The following is a 19291-nucleotide window of genomic DNA, read 5'->3' as shown; positions in this document are numbered from 1 at the left end:
GAGTCATAAGTCATGTGGCATGGAAGTGTTGAGTCATGTAATTCATTAATCACGCGAATCATGGGTCATTCGAAAAAAGTGCTAGGTAACATCATCGAGTGATAGCATCGGATGTTGAAGAGTGGCGGCACATCTTAACGCGCAGTGGGTAAATAGATGTATGAAGGAGTCGACTAGGAGCCCCCAACATCGCTCCAATGATACTGTTTTGGAATTATCTTAATGCAGTATCTGTGCGGTTCTAAATTATTTTACAGCTAAGTTTGATATCTACAATTCCCTGCCAATGCGGTGAGGCTGATGACTCTGCTCCCAGAAATACTCATGGCCCGGAGCGGCGTAATTTTTTTAGCATACTCAGCCGTGTACCTTGAGGTGTCATGTTGTCTTTTGCAGGCGGTGCCCATGCAATACGGCCAGCAGGACGCGTACGCGCAGGGCGCGTATGCCCAACCTGGAGGCATGTACACTCCTGGGGCCACTTACGCGCCGACGCCTGGAGGCTACGCCGGCCCGGCGTATACAACCCAGCAGGCACCGCCCATATTTACTACGCAGGCGTACGCCGGTGACCCATACGGCCCAACTGCCATGGGCGTGCCTTCGAATCCTGCCATGTCCCGTACGTGTTTAGGGCATAGTTTCTTATCGTTTTCTTTCTTTCGTTCACCAGGAAAGTACCGTTTGTTAATGTAGTGTTTGTATGCCATGTAACTGCCTACTGTCGGTGCTCACTTAAATGAACGGCTGCTGCCGAAGGAGTTCGAAAAAAAAATGCACTCAAGGCTGAGCAGCAGCTCTGAAACCGACACTTGGCGCCAAGATCTACACAGAAAGGCACAGGACGGAGCGGATTTGGAAATATTAGCGATATTTACGCTACGCATCATACAGATGATTCCTGTTATTAAAACCCAAAGATTCATTATACTACTGACTCTTCTTACTGCAGTGCAGTTAGGAAAACACCTAGATTTTCCTTTGTGGTATGATATTTTTGATAAACCGTTGGCTCTGGTCTGGGATAATTCTATATTATGTCCATAGACTAATTGGGTTGCATCGTTGTTTTTATTTCTGAATCTACATCACATATACCTAGCTGATGCGGCCCGCCAGAAAACTTGGCCGTCATCAGATGCCACATTATGTGAAAGGCCAGCTGGCATAAATATATACCACCACAGCCTCGCATTAATCGAACAATATGAACGCGTAAATTAGAGGTTGAATAACACCGTTATCAACCGTGTGACTCTTTAACAAACCGATCACCTCATAAGTGAAAATCTGCAGCCTTTAGAGATTAATACAGGCACCATGCTTACTATGAGAAAGCGGATGCTCAACTTCCGGAAATCGCTGTCCGGGCTTGCTCCTGTACATTTTGGCGAACACACTCGAGTGGGGCATAACGTCCCACTTTGATTGTTCTCGCTTGAGGTTGATTGATGCGGCCTCACGCTGAACAATACTGTTCGTCCATGCCAGCGCAGTTGGTACATCAACAGCTCCGCTCAGGGCGATGGTGATGGGCTTCTGACAAAAAAATTAGCTGGTGTTCAGCTTTAGTTAAACCCGGTAGGTTGCGTAAGCAATATTGCATGGCTACGCTCAGGTTCATCATGTAGTGTAACTAAGTTTGGTGCGAATGTTTAGGCTGCGGCGCGGCGGGGCTACCGCCCGGGTCGACCCGACTTCTTGAAGAGGGGCCCCATCTGCGGTCGCTCTAAAGGTCAAATGTGGCTACCGGCCGGGTTTACGCGATGGGCTGAAACCTACCACAAAAAGGACCTTTTGTTCAAAGCTTCGGCATCTGAGACAGCTGTATTCCAGTCCAAATAATCCGGCCTCGGCGGCTGCGTTTCGATGGAGACGAAATGGAGTGTCGTCCGTGTGCTGTGCGATGTCAGTGCACGTTAAAGAACCTCAGGCGGTCAAAATTTCCGGAGTCATCTACTACGGCGTCTCTCATAGCCTGAGTCGCTTTGAGACGTTAAAGCCCACAAACTAACCAACGAACTTTGTAACCGCCATGATGTTTATTTCCTTATATCCCTGCCGGACCCAGGAGGCATCACAGTACGGGGTGGAATGCAGAATATAACACAAAATATGACAAAATAACGCGCCAACAAAAAGAAGCAAAACTATAGGTCTTGCATGACCATACAGGATGATGCAAATCGCTGCGAATAAATGTCATTTAATGTTAGATTGAAACACAAGTGCGTTGGTAGCTACGGCAGAGTATTCTTGCGCGCACAGTTATGAATGCTGTCCCAATCGTAGTACATGACAATAGTCGATCGCGCCGTTGGTTCGCCAAAGCGTGCGTGGCTTTCAAACCTTTTGTGTGCAAACGAAGTTGAGCGGACATTGAAACGAGCAGGACCAATTAAGGAATCGACGCACAAAATCATCAAGCTATGAGGAATACTTTCTGTTCCATATTGTTTTCTACGCAGCCCTTTTCCCCACCGGTTTAGTTTGGCTTTGCTTCTGGGTAAATCCAGGCGATAATTTCAGGCAGTTCGAACCTGTATTCCTGATTTCTTCGATGTATCTCCATTCATTGCAATCTGGCAGGCCGCAGTTGAGGCTAAAATAAACTTAAATGAAAAATATCCTGGCCGCGAGTTAGCAATTAAAATCAGAGAAAACGAGCGGTTTCATTTTGACATATATATGATGGAAGTAAATAGTCAGTGATGCAAACGAAGACATAGAGAACTTTTTTTTCGCTGATGAATGTGAAGCAGCAATAATTCGGAAAGATAATTGATTAAACACTTACAAGACAAACAACTACATGTCGCCAGGGCGATCCGAACCCACGTCCTCCGAATCTCGCATCCGATGCTCTACCAGTCAGCTGCGGCGACAGCTATCTCATCTTACATTTTCTTAGTTAAGAGGGCAGAGTTAGAGAAGAGACGTGGGTTAGCATCTTAGTCAAAATAAAGAGGAGGAAATAGTAATGGGCAGCACACATTGCGATGGTTCCTGAGGCAACAAAGCGAGGTCCAATAGGAAACTAACTTATCAGAAGGGAGATATGAGATTAGTAACACTGCCAAGATGAGGACGAACCGCTGCAGAGAAGAGGGTAAATTGAAGCGTTACATAAAAGAGACCTTTGTCCTAAAGTGCGCGAAGTTAAACTGGTGATGATTCCCTCGTTTCTTTAAGCTGATTCCTCTTCCTGCCTTGGCTTTTTTCTTTTATTTCTAGCGATAAGCTTTTATTATGTGTCCAGTAACTATCCTTATAGTTCACCGTATTTAGTTATAGCGATCGCGTACAGCAGGTATCGACAGGACGTCCTTACTTCCTCTCCAGTTGCTTTGTTAGCCGCGGTTTACCACTGAGGTACGGCAAATGCTATTTTGTCTTTGATTTGGCTGTGGGGTTTAACATTCCAAAGCGACTCAGGGTATGAGAGAAGCCGTAGTGGAGGACTCCGCAAATGTCGACCCCCCTGGAGTTCTTTAGCGTGCCCCAACGTCGCACAGCACACGCACGCCTAGCTTTGCGCCCCGAGCGAAAAGCGGCCGCCGAGGCCGGGATTCGATCCCGCATCCTCGGGCGCAGTCGTCGAGCGCCCTAACCACTGTGTCACCACGGCTGTTTTATCTTTCACTTTATTTGGTATTTGTGTTGTGTCTAACCTATCCTTGAGAGTTTCGCCTCTGTAACCTTCCTTTATAGCAGCGGGTGGTGGTGATAGTGATTTATTAACCAAATGTCAATCAAAAAGGAAGGAAAATAATGTTCCCGGCCGCAGCAGTCGCTACCAAATACCTTAGGAACCCAAGTTAATTGTGGCCGGCAGGGAAAAAAAAGGTTAGAGAGAGGGTAGCCAGGAGTACAGAGGGGAGCGATAGCAAGAAAGGACAAGGGTTGTTTGTCATTTTTTACAAAATACGAATAGGGAACGGCGGGCGTGGAGCGTCCTGTTGTACCGCATGTGCCACGTAGAACGCGGCCCACGCTTGTCGGTTTCGTATGGTCTCAACGGCGAGGACGGATCAGCTACGCTGGCCATTGGATTAGAGCACTGCGCCATCGCCGCTGCCGAATATTGCGCGTGTGTAACTGCCAGTGCCCAGGCTGTGCCTTAAATATGATTGCATTAATCAAATTGCGTCTATGAGTGATAGATCGAAGTTACAACGTTATTATTGCATTGCCCTTTTTACATGCTGTACGCGGCCCTAGAAATTTATAGCGCGTTAATTAAGGCTAACACTCAACCATTTAACAGATTTTTGCGTGGACATTGACCTTGAAAACTGAATCTCGAACCCAAGCAGTACCAAAGTGAAAACTGAAGTGGCATGCCAACTATTTCGTTTTTGTACTTAGCACGCTAAACCGTCCCTCATTTTCCTGCACAACACTAGCTCAAAGGCTTTTCTGTATTCCTCCCTGTTGCAGCCATGGCCTATGATCCAGGCTACGCCAACTACGCATACGGAATGCCCCGAAGTCCCCGACGATAGTGAGTACACATGTGCCTATGAATACCTACGGGGAATCCGCCTCGTCGTGAAGATACAAAGAAAGGATGACCACTTACTCTTCCTGCAATCTGGGGAGCTTCTTCGACAAAAACGCAGCGGTTAACTTCTGTGACATCTACCGCTGAATCGACGGATGTCATTGTTGAACCACGGCCGCTCAATAGAGTTCAGAAACCATCGTAGGACACAGTTTTGTGCTACAGATTCGGAGGTTCATTTTTTTTAATCTGAAATGAGAGTTGGACATTTGGCAGCTGCATTACATGGTGATGTACTCTGGAGAAGCGGGAATGATTTGAATCACAGAATCACGCCGCCGAAACGTAACATTGAGCTTCAGCCGAGAGCATCCTTGGTGTGTCAGGTTGACGCAGCGCACGCTTCGGCAGCGGTGTTAAATGAATAGAATACGTTTAGATGTATGAGGTTTAGTTGCGAGTATGCAGAACTGTAGGAATAAGGTATGCGCAAAGTATCATTGCAGGACCAAACAATAAAATCCAAGACTTCTTCCACTGTCTTACCCAAGGTTAGATACCACGAATTGTACTCGCATAAGTATATACCATCAACGAAGTCACAATGAATAACACCACTAGACTTGGCACATTCTACGATGTATTCATACACCCATATCCAATTCGTCCCCTGTGCCCCAACCGGTTCACGCGCTCAGAGAATATCCAGTGACTGCCAGAGGTACGCGAAGTGGTTCGGGGCGCTACGTATGTATGTGACGCCGCCATAGTTTACTTCGCATTATACGACCTATTGGGGTAAAAGTTTATAAAACGAAACTAATAAGAAACGTGTCGATATTTGATCTCTCCTGGGGCGCATACAAGCGATACTCTGAGTGAATCAGTTTCACCCGGAAGGCTCATATTACAAGCACTATTCGCGAGAGACATTCTTCTGGCGAATTGGCGGCCATCTCCGCATAGCATGACGTTACAAGAAAACATCGCATGTTCTCGTCCTCACAAATGGATTCTTTATCCGGCGCTCTGAGACATGTCGTGAATGGGGACAACGTACAGGAACTTAGTGAGCACATACCTGGTTAGCGCGCATTGTAGGTAGCGCTGTCATTTGGGCTATATGTTTAAGGCGGCACCTATAGGACGTTTATTTCAATGAAAAAAAAAAAAAAAAACACTCAGTAGCTTTCTGTTCCTGCAGCATTAAAATAAATAAAATAAATATCGTGATGACTGCGGTGCGAACATCATAGCATCCCTGTGGCATGCCATCGTCATCTCGGCGAAGAAGACGACGACAGCCTCAGCACGCCTGCCAAGCACGCGCCGTTAGTGCTACGTGGCAGCAGGATTTAATGCCGGCGGTTCGCTGTCCCGTTCCCTCCTGGCACAGCGGGTCCTGCCAAAATATGTTTGTGCAGACCCGACGACGAGTGTGTCTGTTGTTCATCCCCACATAGCCTTCTTTAACGATTGTTTTATTTCTTAATTTTAATGGGAACTGTCCGAAACACGTAAAATCTAAATTTGCATCCCGGTTCCTTTTCTATTGTCTTGCATACCGTTGGCTTCTCCCTGTGGTGACGAAGCCCATGATAGCGACATGACGCTGGTCGGGACATAGTTACGCCCATGATGTCCATTACTTCGTTAACCTCGCGCCAGTAATATGCTGCCTGAGAGTGTTGATGCAAGTGAATGACTACACAATTTTATCAAGCCTGAAGAGCTTCATTCACGCTATAGTCTCGTCTTTAGAAACGACCAGCTGTGGGTACGGCAAATCGGCGGAACATGGCCTCTGCGATTCAGCCGTAGTGGATGCGGCGAATTAGGGCACTTAGCTGGGGCGATGTTGCCAAACCAGCGGCACATGTTCTGGGTGGCTTGGCTTTGGTTTTTAATTCATGCATTCTGTTTTAGTCACTGCTATTGTACAGCTCCTGAAATGAGTGAGAAACGAAAAGACCAAAATACTCATCCAGGGTCACGCGTACTATAAACGTGCAGCGAACCGCGAGCAATGCGTAGCGTCCCCCCCCCCCCCCCCCCCCCCATTGTGGTTAGAGAGTGTCAACGTTAACCGCGTATCATTTCGCCGTCGCAGTGTGATCCAAGCCGCCCCGCCGCAGCGCCGCGGGGGTCTCCTCAACACGGACAACATCCTCACGGTGATCATAGTGTGCGGAACGCTGTTTCTCGTCCTCCTCGCCATGCTCCTCATCGTCACCGTGGTCGTGCCGAAGCGTGAGTTTGCTAAGCGGCACCCGAGAAGTTTGACAGAAGCTTCAAATGGAACATATCTGCACGCCAGTCACCGCTATTTGTCTGGCATTAAACACTCGAAATTATGACATGAACTCTGACTACATGCTAGACTCCAGTGATTTTGCATGGCCGGCTGGACTTGTCAGTTTGAGAGAAATATTATCACCGACCGACATGTCAGTGTGTAGAAATGATCCAAATATATGAGTGGAAAATATTAACGCACATATATGAGTCTAGGTTGTCCAGGAAATAATTTGCGATATGTTGTTTATATATGCGAAAGCGACTGAAATAGTATGAAGCAACGTTTACAAGAGAATTATGCTCTCTTTTGTATCTGAAGACTGCGCAACATATTGGGCTTCTTTGTTCTGAACATATTTTTAGGAGACATCTGTGTCCTAAACGAAAGCAGAAATATTTGAGCGCATCTTTTACCGTTAAACGTCTTCACAGTGAACCTATATCTAATATCCTAAATCTATGTGCTGTAAACACTACTCACAAACTGAAGGCAGAAATTCAAAAATAACAAGAGAAAATGAGAATTTCATTTCGCTGCATCCACTGTGCCCAGTTATGGGAGCTGCCGAAAAATGGGCCTAGTTAGTAGTGGTGTAATCATCAACAACTGGGAGTCTGGGCTTGCTGACCACCCACCAGGGTTAGTGCCGCATTTTTCAAGGCGTGTTGCTCTGGCTTTGTGTTCAAATGCTGTTCTTGTGCTAAATGGACTCGTAGCAAGCATTGAAGCCTAGCTGCATTGTTAGGTTAGCACATTTAAAAACCGCAATAAAACTTTCACAAGTGACTCTTTAATATGATAAATGCCCAAATATACCGAAATGCATGAGTCAGTAACAATGGCCTATTTTGAAAATAAAGGTAGTATCAGCACGCTTATTTCATTTTGATGGAATACATAATGAGCTCGAAAGAGCAACCAGACATTTGTTGTCTGTTTTTCTTGTCACACACACACAAAAAAAAAACGAATATTTGTCTGCCGCAGTCAAACTTCAAAGCGGATACAGCACCTGATCATCAGATTTAAGCCAGGATAAAATTCGGTTTGCAAATTACTTAATGTCCCCCTAATGCAATCTAGGTAATATGAAAGATGACAAGAGTCTGCAAAAGCTCGCATTTTAGTTCAGCAATAAATCTCAAAGTCCAGTGAAGCAATCGTCTACTTATAGGAACTTACACTACTATTAATAATATTAAGAACTACTTATAGGAACAATAACAAACGTGTGTCTCCTACGAACGCGAGGAATTAATTACTAGCAGGGTATGCTAGGGCCAGTAAAGATAGCTAGTACTATTCGCATGACGTTAATCTTATTGGAAAGGAAAACGTTGCTATTCAACTGTTACTGACGTTTTTTTTTTTCCTTCTGCGAAAGCATTTAGTAAGAATACAACCAACACCAACCGCAGCTGAATAGCGACAGTTGGTTGTTAAGAGAGTTGTACTTTAAAAACGCAGTCTTATAAACCTCCATGCTCTAAGATCCAGTTTCATCGACTTTTAATGCTCATAGGCCTGAAACAGGACCTTGAAAAAAGACGGCAACTAATTCACGGCTACCATTAACAAGGGCATTGCCTATTGCGACGACGTATACATCCGGCAATTGCATAGATTGAATCATAAAAGCAATTATCAGCTTTCTTACAAATATGCTAGCAGAGAGATCTGAGAAGCGCCGAGTAAATGTGACCCCCAGAACCACCCACTAAAAACTCCCTATTGCTTTAAGACCTAAACATGAATCGCAGTTGTCAAATACTGATTCTGGAAGTTATACATATGCCTTGAGCAGGTCATTGCAAATGTCCGGCTGCAATGGGCGAAACTAGTGGACACGACACGAGTATTGCGAATTTCTGATCTGATGAATCAGTCAAATTAAAATTTGCGAAATTGGGCACAGCGTTGCCATGAAATTCCTGGGCAGAGTTGGCCAAGGACCCGAGGATGCTCTTTCTTGATTACTACAGACCCGTTTCAACTGAGGCGAAATCACATGCTCATTTGTAGGGCGACATTCCGGTGCAATATAATGGTTCCCAAGGAAGTGTGAATTTGGGGGCCTCCAGTACTGTGGGTCTCAAAATTTAATACCTTAATCAAAGATCGATCATAACCACAACGCCATATTCTTCTGCGCAAATACTATCCGCATAAATAGTTGGTCGCAATGTGAAAGAACTTACATAAAGCATTTAAAGGATTTCTGAAGGGCACTGCATCTTCTGCAGTAACTAACTGTCAGCCAGCAGCCAATATGTTTAAATTGGCCGAGAGATTTTTCGATCGGCTAGTTAGAGACGCCATCTTTTAGGTCATGCTCATATTTTTGACACGGCATGTAAATTTAGAGCTAAATTTTCTTGCCTCTGCACGATTGCTTATGAATTGCAGCACGTTTTGTTTCCGCGAGTCTTAGAAAATACTCATCAAGGGTCGTAATGCGAAAATATCAATAAAAAAAAAAAGAATTCTTCCACAGCCCGAAATGTAAACATGAAGCTAGAGACCTCCGCGAAGACTTCGATATCATCTTGCGGCGAATCTAGTTATCTTTATTTAGGACTCGGCCCAATAGTAGCAACGTGCTTATTTATTGCTATAGTACATTCAATGGGTCACTTATAAACGACGTCAAGAAACAAAGCGATTAAGCTTTCATCGCGTTTTCATTCTTCTTTCCCAGTCACCAGGAAGCATCATTCGGGTCATAAAAGGCGACAAGAGTTCCCTATGGAGCACGAGGAAGGTAAGAGATTTCCAGTTTCTCAATTTACCACCAATACCTTGTCGGTACTTGCCCTCGCATCGGGCAGTAGAGGCACTGCGTAGCCCTGAGCAGACGGGAAACAGCACAGTGCAGCTGAACAGGCCCCCAAAACCAGATAGCATGTGATGCGTATAAGCCGATATGTTGGCATTTCCTACGTGAGACTACACACCTGGGTCTCCATGGGATTCACTGCCAATAAAATAGAAAGTCAAAAGGACCTAATCGAGACGGCTGCACTGTGCGGGTGTGTGCAATTGCGTGCATGTCTGGAAAATAGTGGCTGTAAGAACCAGTTTGAATTCACACTTGCCGACGGTTTTAAGTCCGTACGATCAACGGAAAAAGTGCTAGCTCCAGCCAGCACGATCGCGTCTACGTTGCTTGGGTGAAGCCGCACACAATGGTTAGTGCTAAATCATTATCATCGTCTTCGTCATCATTATCAGGCAGTCAGTTAATAATCATAAGAGAATTCGCCCCGATGCGGGTCTCCTGATGGCGCTGCCCTGCTCGGCCGCAGCCAAAATATTACCGCCAGTTTCCTCGTCTCCTTGATTGACGTCCCGCTTTCCTTGGTTGCGCGCTTTTTTTTCTGTACGTACGTATTGATTCAGATGGTTCCGGTATCTTTCAGGTCTGTGTGTCTCGCTGCGCTGCAGGACGAATACCCTAAGGTGTTTGAGTAATATGCTAATGTAAAGAACGTTTAGAGGCATTGGATTCATTACGTTCTCCCCTATTTTTTTTGGCGTTCTGTATGAAGCATTATGATATCGACGATGTTTTAGCATAGCGTACACGTACCAGCGTACATGTTGACCTATTTAGCTGGCTGTAATCTGCTGCTGCAAACCGGTTCAGCCTTCGCTGATAATACTTCCTTCTACTAAAACTTTCATCTCTGAAACTACATATATTCTGGTGTTCTACCAAAGGTAGGAGCTAGTTCGTAAAACATCACTTATTCTAGTCTTTATTACGAGAGACAATTAAGGAATGCATATGATTAGCACTGTTGACTAATTAAGTAAATGTGACGCCATCCACGCTATCCTTGTAGCACCGCCAAGAATGTGGTGTACATCGAGACATCTCTTCTCGCAGTGGCCGATGTGGACCTGTTGAACCTGGATGCTCCCCAGGTGAAAGCGGCTGACAAGGCCGAGCACACGTCGCCAAAGCATCATGCGGCTGCCAAGCACGGCGCCAAGAACGGCCACAAAGAATCCGCGCTGATGAGGAACATCAAGCGTCTGGCGAGAGGATAGGATCCAATTTGCCTGTGAGCCATCCGAAGTGCCGGGCAACTAGTTGCTGTAAACGATTACTGCTTTCCTGTGTCTAGGATGATATAGATTTAGAGTCAGCACTTTGCGGCAATGAGAGACGTCAGCTGAACATGGCAACAATGACGGCTGATGATTACTTGAGTTTAGCAGAAGCTCTTTCACCGCGCTTTGTTTCGCAGTGCGCAGCACGCAATGGGAACAGATATGCTAAAATCAGATTGCCGGACACAGATGTGGTGCCATTGTTTATGCATGTTATAGGTTGAAAATAAATAGAATACGAACCATGAACCGTTAGTTGCAATTCGCCTGAGGGCAGTGACTGTGTCAGTACCATGACATACTTGGTTTTAATGGTAACGTAAAAATAAAACTTCCGTTGTTTACCGTAGTTTTGTAACATACGGGTGGGCTGGAAACCAAAGTACTACTCGGACGCATATGTCGTCATTTCTACGTGCCAGCTGCCTGGGAATGCATGTGTGATTCTTCGTGCTGTGCTCAAGCCATGCGCGATATGCATCAACAAAGTAGGCCCTATCAGGAGCACCGAAGGAGGAAACATTGCTGTACAGTCTGCACGCTTCCAGTTTTTTTAAATGTAATTCTACGCTTGTTCGGACCAACGTTGTCAGTCCGAGCAGTTGCTAGGGCGCAGGGTAATCAATGCTGCCTCACGTGAGCAATGCGATACTTCGCTCGATTGGTGTTTTCACGATACACAAATATTTTTCGCGGATATTGTAGTGGTCGGGTTATTTACCTTTCCCCAAAGTCTCCCCGGAAATAGATTCGATAGGGCGTATCTTCTCTGAAGATAAACTGCGTGCCTGTTGACTTCTATCACCTAGTCAGAAATGCTCGCAATATTTATAAAGGCCTGTATCTTTTTTCGTGCTCCGGTGTGTATGTTCCTATCACCTCCAGTGTATCCTGCCTTCATTGAGGTCTGACCTCGTGCTTCGTAGAGATAATTTCTAATATATATGGCCCCTTTCCTCCACCGCAGATATCCCCACTGCTTTGGACAACCTTGGCTGGCCAGCGGCGACAGCAAAAGGAAGCAGCCCCGGATATATGATCCGGCTTTTTGTTACCCCTGTACGGTCATTCGACCAGACAAAAAATAAAAATTTGCTGGGGTGTGTCGGAAATGTCTGGCACAACACTAACACCTTTTTAACCAGCTCACTGTATGACACACACACACACACACACACACACACACACACACACACACACACACACACACACACACACACACACACACACACACACACACACACACACACACACACACACACACACACACACACACACACACACACACACACACACACACACACACACACACACACACACACACACACACACACACACACACACACACACACACACACACACACACACACACACACACACACACACACACACACACACACACACACACGCACGCACGCACGCGCACACACACACACACACACACACACGCACGCACGCACACGTGTTTGGGTGTGCCGAATGTAAAGTTGCATTAAGTAAACGGAGAAAGGTACCGCGTTCTAACTGCTATCGCGCCTAACTGCTATACGGAACTAAAAATATTTCACACTGAAAATGCTCCAGCTGCCTTTTCATATAATGCAACGCGTGAAAAGAGAAGGTAATACCGTTGCTCTGCCTACTCATTCCTTTATATACTCGCAAGACACCAAACAAGAAAACATCGACTTGTGAGCCCATGTCTTACAATTGAAATCTACCAAGGAAGGTTGAGTGAGATGGAATTTCTCAGGGGAATGGATAAGGTCTTGGAATAGGAAATGTGGGAACGGATATAATTTGCTGCTGCGTAGTTTCATCTCTTTGGTCATTCGCATTGGGTGGCGATTCCATCGCAAAAAAAGCTATCCAGATAGATCGAGATGACGTCTAACTATATGTGCATTAATTGAGAATAGGACACCAAATGAATTGTTTTGGATGGCGTACGTGCGCAGTTTAACCACGTCTGTCATGTTAGCAACAGATTTAAAGGTGTGAACTGATTTTTGGGGAACGATACTTATAATTTTAAGTCACTTGATGCACGGTCTTACAAGAGTGATTTATGCTGCAGAGACATTAGTCTGCCAACCAAGATCCGTATAACCCGTGCTATGGTCTTTCCAGTTGTGATGTATGGATGCGAGAGTTGGACTGTGAAAAAGGCTGACCGCCGAAGGATTGACGGGTTTGAATTGTGGTGCTGGCGAAGACTATTAAGAGTTCCTTGGACTGCCAGAAGATCAAATCAGTCGATATTGTCGACCATAAACCCTGACTGCTCATTGGAGGGTCAAATTCTAAAGTTAAAGCTCAGCTACTTTGGTCATCTGATGAGAAGAGAGGAGTCGCTGGAGAAAGATTTGATGTTGGGAAAGGTTGAGGGTCGCCGGAGAAGGGGTAGGCAGCGAACGCGATGGTTAGATGGCATTCTCGAGGCATTGCAGATGAAGCTATGTGATGTTAAGAAGATAGTGAGAGACCGGAAAGCGTGGCGTGACATGGTCCATAGGGTCACGAAGAGTCGGACACGACTGAACGCCTGAACTGAACTGATTTTCACCTAAGTGCAAGAAACGCTCTTTACGCGCATGAAGAAACTGACCTCCTTACTGTATATAGTAGAACAATGGCAAGCATTTCCGCTTCATGCGTATTACGCTGCGAGAGAGCAATACATCAGCAAACAGTACTTTAGCAGCATTCAGTGGTGTCGGGCCTCAGGGTTGTTCGTCGGACACGTAACTGCTTCTACAAAACGGACAGACGCAAAATGGCTGGAGCGGATGCACTACACCTAACAAATATGTTGAGTGACATTCCAATCATAAAAAAGCGAGCTCATCTTTAGTGCGTTTCAAATGGCAGACTGAAAACAATCTTCGTGAAGTTTATGCTCGAAAGTTCTCTAGGGAACGTTATGCTGGATTTTACATGGCCAGCGTTTACAACTTTGCCTTAGACAAGGCAGCGTAGTACAGTTAGTAATCAACGTCTTTCTTAAATCTAAATCATTGCTAGCTTATGTCAGCACCGGAAGTGTTTCCAAAATGTGCCGCCTGATGTGACGTCACCAGTCATGATCCGAAGAGTAGTGTGGCGAAGTATATAAAGGCAGTGATTAATCAATACAAATTGTGGTCAATAGTAATAAGCAATTGTTGTAGATGACCTTGAACAGGGCGATACGTCAATGGAACGTTCTGCGATCAGTCGTGAGACGTGTCAGCACACGTACGAGCGTCGAAGCGAGCTACGTTGTCGTTTTCTTTAATGCCCGTCACGCGCGTTCAACATGCTTGTCGTCGTTCTCTTCAGCAACAGGCGCTGAACATATCAGAGCCCAATACCTGTTTTACAGGTTGTAAGGGCGTCAGGCCAGCATCGACGGACCGGTGGAAAACTTCGAGGGATGATGATGATGGAGCGGCGACAGGAATAGGTGTTATGGCGCTGATGTGGAGGCCGGCGATGGTATCGCCGAAGGGATATGTGGGCGTGGAATCGGGCAAAGCAACACTACCCAGTGACTGGCCGCGAAGTAAAGTGGTAAGGCAGGGGCACGGGTTACAAACAAAAATAGCACTTGAGTGGCGAAAAATTGTCAGCACAGCATTGGGCAGCAACACGGATTTTTGGTCAGCGCATCGTAACGAAGGTGTGTAGATAACAGTGGCGTCCGAAAGAGCTGCGCAATACAGAGGCACAAGCTCTGAGGAGAAAGGCGGAACGTCGGTGTCCTCTGCGACGTGAACGGTAGCGGCAGCACAAGCGGGTGTGTCGAAAAACGTGCCACTGAGGGGTGATAACTCAAGTTGAGCACGGGCGCAGTCTATTATGGCGTTATGATTGGAGAGGAAGTCCCAACCAAGGATAACGTCGTGTGATGAGCGGGCGAGGACGAGGAATTCTATTGTGTATTGATTGTCGTCGATAACAAGGCGGGCGGTGCAGGCGGCTAATGGTCGAATGTCCTGAACGCTGGCTGTGCGAAGAGAAATTGCAGGAAGCGGCGTCATCACCTTTTTGAGTTTGCGACAGAGGGCGTAAATATGAACAGAAACGGCTGCGCCAGTGTCTACAAGTGCTTCGACAGGAACTCCCTCGATGAATATGGTAATAATGTTGGCTGGTACGTGAACAGGTCTTGATTTGGTCGCTGATGGCGCAGTTCTTGCCTCCGGAACTGCGGCCGTTAGTTTTCTGTGTTAACGGCTGATTGGCGGCGGAGCATCGGAGAACGGGAACGACGGCCAGGAGAAGGCGAGCGGTGGGAGCGGCGACCGTAACTTGAAGAGGACTGCGGAGGAGGCTCAGGGAACAGAGGCGAGGCGGACGGAGGAAGATTGTACATTGACTCACGTGTATAGTCGTAAGAACGAGGGCTACGATTGCGGCACAAACGAGCCACATGGCCGGCGACTCCACAGGCGTAGCAAATAGGTCGATTGTCTTGTGTGCGCCAGGGGCTGGAAGGGTGTGGCTGTGGCCGACGGCGGAGAACCGGACGATAAGGGGGGATTGTAGGTTGCTCAGTTTGGTGACGTCCCTGAGGCTCGTATAGGAGGGGAAGCCGGCTGTACACAGGGGCGACAGGGGGGGGGGGGGCGCACCAAAACATCAGCGTATGTAAGAGGAGCCGCCACGAACGGCTGCTGAGGAGGCGAAGAGAGAACCTCAGCGACCTGCTCTTGTATGACACGCTGAAGAGTGGGAGTAAGCGGCGGCGCAGGCGCAGGTGCTGGCGGGCAAGTGAAGGTGGACAAGAAAAGCTGGCGTGCGACTTCCTCAAGAACAAACTGTTGAATGTACTGTATTAGCGACTGCTGGTCCTGGGCACCGCCCTCGGAGAGAGCCAAGCTGGAAAGAGTGGCCTGCTGAAGGCCAGCACGTCGTGTGGAAAGTCGCCTCTTGCGCAGCTCATCGAAGCTTTGGCAGAAGTTTATAACGTCGGACACAGTTTGGAGGTTTTTGGCGACCAGCATCTGGAAGGCGTCATCGTCAATGCCTTCCATAATGTGTTCAATCTTCTCGGCGTCGCTCATGGTAGGGTTTACGCACTTGCAGAGGTCTACGACATCTTCTATGAAACTGGTGAAGTTTTCGCCGGTTTGTTGTGCCCGACTTCGCAAGCGTTGCTCGGCGCGAAGCTTACGTATAGCGGGACGGCCAAAAACTTCGGTCAGGCTGGTCTTGAGAGCCGTCCACGTAGAAATGTCACTCTCATGGTTGCGAAACCATAGATTGGCAACGTCGCTCAAATAGAAAATGTCGTTTGTGAGCTTCACGGTGTCGTCCCATTTGTTGTACGCACTTACGCGTTCATACGACACCAACCAGTCTTCTACATCCGTGTTATCGGTGCCGCTGAAGATGGCTGGGTCGCGCTGACGCGCTGCACCGGGACAGATGACAGGCGATGGGGTTGGCGGTTGGCTGGCGGTCTCAGGCATCGCGGAAGTGGTAGGCAAAGCTCGGCTGCGAAGCTCCAGGTTGAGGGGATTGCTGGCACCTCCACCACTTGTTGCAGAAGACCTTGAACAGGGCGATACGTCAATGGAACGTTCTGCGATCAGTCGTGAGACGTGTCAGCACACGTACGAGCGTCGAAGCGAGCTTCGTTGTCGTTTTCTTTCCTGCCCGTCACGCGCGTTAAACATGCTTGTCGTCGTTCCCTTCAGCAACAGGCGCTGAACATATCAGAGCCCAATACCTGTTTTACATAATGATCTGTTGTGTCTTTATTGACCTCAAGGGTACATTAAGCACTAAACGCACGTGGGCCCTCCTACGCGCTCTTTTAGATCCAACAACCACTAAAGCACAGACACAAGTAAACACACAACGTCTGATGCAGCTAGAACTCCAAAAAGGTACCGACGTAATTGGTCAACTACGGGACACTTATATACCCATATCCCTTCAGTCAGCAGATCCACTAAATCCACCTCCGCCTAACTCCGAACTTGATGCTGACATCACCTTAAGTGAAGTTCGCCGAGCATTCCTTAAGATTCGCCGCTCCACGGCGCCAGGACCGGACGGCATAACGTACAAGGCATTACTCAATCTGGACGAAGTCTCTCTCCAGGAACTCACGGAACTCTTTAATAACCACTGGCACGCTGGGACGCTCCCATCAACCTGGACCCACGCCAGCATGCGATTTATACCCAAACGCCCTTAAAGAGTCTCTCTTATACACTAAGCGAAGTACAGCCTCTACGCGCGCCACACTGGCCATGGATATTCAAAAGGCATTCGACACGATAAGCCATGACCATGTCCTGACGACATTAGCCACCACGGGCTGCGGCACGCGCATATGGCAGTATGTTCGGGCCTTTCTTCAGGGACGCACGGCACAACTTTACCTTGGGGATATTGCCTCCCAGCCTTTCGCTCTGCCTAACCGTGGAACACCTCAAGGGGCGGTCCTATCACCGCTACTTTTAAACGTGGCCCTAGCGCCATTAGCAAAGGCCCTTGCTGCTATCCCAGAGCTCCACACAGCCTTATATGCAGATGATATAACCCTCTGGACAACAGGCGGATCCCTTGGAACAGCCCAGAATATCTTGCAGTCTGCCATAGACATCACCACCACCTATCTAGAAAACACAGGCCTCCGATGCTCCCCAACTAAATCGGAACTAATGCAGCTTAAACCCATACCCGGTGATCCCCCCCATTGAACTTCACATGTACGGAAACCCAGTGCCCATTGTGTCTGAGATGAAGATTCTCGGCCTTCTCATTAACAACGCACTTGATGCAACCGCCACCCTTCAACTCTTGCAAAGACAGACTAAGCAGGTTGCTGGACTAATCAGGCGTGTGGCTGCGCGCAACCATGGGCTGTCGGAACGCGAAACCCTCAATATGACCAATGCGTTAATCATTAGCCGAATCACATACCACCTCCTACCAGCGCCAAACAGAGCAGGCGGACATCCTAATACGCATGGCCGTAACCTCCGCCCTACGTCTTCCGCGGACGGTTAGCACAGAACGTCTGCTGGCCACTGGTACTCACAATACCGTGAACGAATTAATAGAAGCTCAACGCACCAACCAATTAGTCCGCCTGAGTCGCACGGAAACAGGACGATGCCTACCGCGACAACTCCGTCTCAATCCACCCATCGCCACCCCAGCAAGTGCTGCAACTTTCATGATCTCTCCGGGCAGGCAGGATCACATATACCAGAAGCCCCTACCACGCAACATGGGCGCTTGTCTTTATCAGGGAAGGCGGAAAGTTAGAGCCAGCTATTACACCAAAAGATACCGCAACCGCTCTGATATCCTCTATGTCGACGCGGCAGGGAATTCTAAAGTAAGATTTTTCACTGCAGTCGCTGCCTACGAGGATGGCAGAGTGGGGTCCGCCGCCATTATCCGAACTAATTCGCCTGCAGAAGCGGAACGAGCCGCCATCGCACTCGCGCTTGCCCATTCAGCCATTGACGAAGCCATTACCGAAATTTGTACAGATTCTCAGGCGGCATACAGCCACTACCTAAACGGCGTGGCGACACCTGCCGCGCATCATATTCTTACCACCGCCACCTCTCTCGACCGAACGGTTAATCTAACGTGGATCCTAGGGCATGCCTCGATCCCCGGTAATGAGCGCGTTCATGCGCTGGCTCGAGAACTCTCTACCCGAGCCCCGGATGATCAGGCACCCAACTCCGCGCAGGAGACCGCATCGGTCCTTTCTACATACCACCAAATCACCACATTCTACAAACACAAGCGCATGACACTGCCACCACCCCACAGCACCTTGTCACCCTTATCTAGTGCTACATGGCGACAATTGCAGACGGATTGTTTCATTTCCCCCTACCGTCTCTCATGCCTTCACCCTGGCTTGCCCCCTCACTGCGACACCTGTGGCGAGCCAAAATTCTCACTTTTCCACTACCTGTGGGAATGTCCTTCCCCCTAGGCAGTGCCCCCATCCCCTATCCCACCTTTTCTTCCTGGGAGGCTGCTTTGCGGACAGCTCAACCCGCCGGTCAGAAATGGCTGGTCGATCGGGCTCTATGTGAAGCTAAAGCCCGTGGACTCCTGGACTAGTAGGGGACAACCCTGGAAGACTTTTTCTTTTTTTTGTTTTTATTAAATAAAGTTGTTTCCATCCATCCAACTCACTTAGAAATAATCATATGAAAATATTTGAGCGTAATTAACAATATTTGGTGAGAAATGAATTATTGCAATTAAGTAATTGTCATTACTGAATTGATTATTTAGGCTAAGTAAAGAGTGACTAGCGATGGTATGCAACGTCATCCATTCGTGATGTCATGCCATGCGTCTGATGACATCACACATACGACCAACTAGCGCGAATTCGC

The 19291-nt window shown here is 47.5% G+C and overlaps 1 protein-coding gene across 1 annotated transcript; it reads left to right on the top strand.

Moving 5' to 3' along the window:
* Positions 1 to 405: 405 nt before the first annotated feature.
* Positions 406 to 10856, top strand: LOC146192199 (uncharacterized). The gene is made up of 5 exons (XM_084600426.1): positions 406 to 622; positions 4441 to 4504; positions 6615 to 6754; positions 9502 to 9564; positions 10693 to 10856. The coding sequence occupies exons 1-5, from the start codon at positions 406 to 408 to the stop codon at positions 10854 to 10856; spliced, it is 648 nt and encodes a 215-aa protein (XP_084456552.1).
* The last annotated feature ends 8435 nt before the right edge of the window (positions 10857 to 19291 follow it).

The sequence above is a fragment of the Amblyomma maculatum genome, chromosome 4 (genome assembly GCF_055883805.1).
Source record: "Amblyomma maculatum isolate TAMU_Amacu chromosome 4, ASM5588380v1, whole genome shotgun sequence".
Lineage (NCBI taxonomy): Eukaryota > Metazoa > Arthropoda > Arachnida > Ixodida > Ixodidae > Amblyomma > Amblyomma maculatum.
This window is presented reverse-complemented; position numbering and strand designations above follow the sequence as displayed.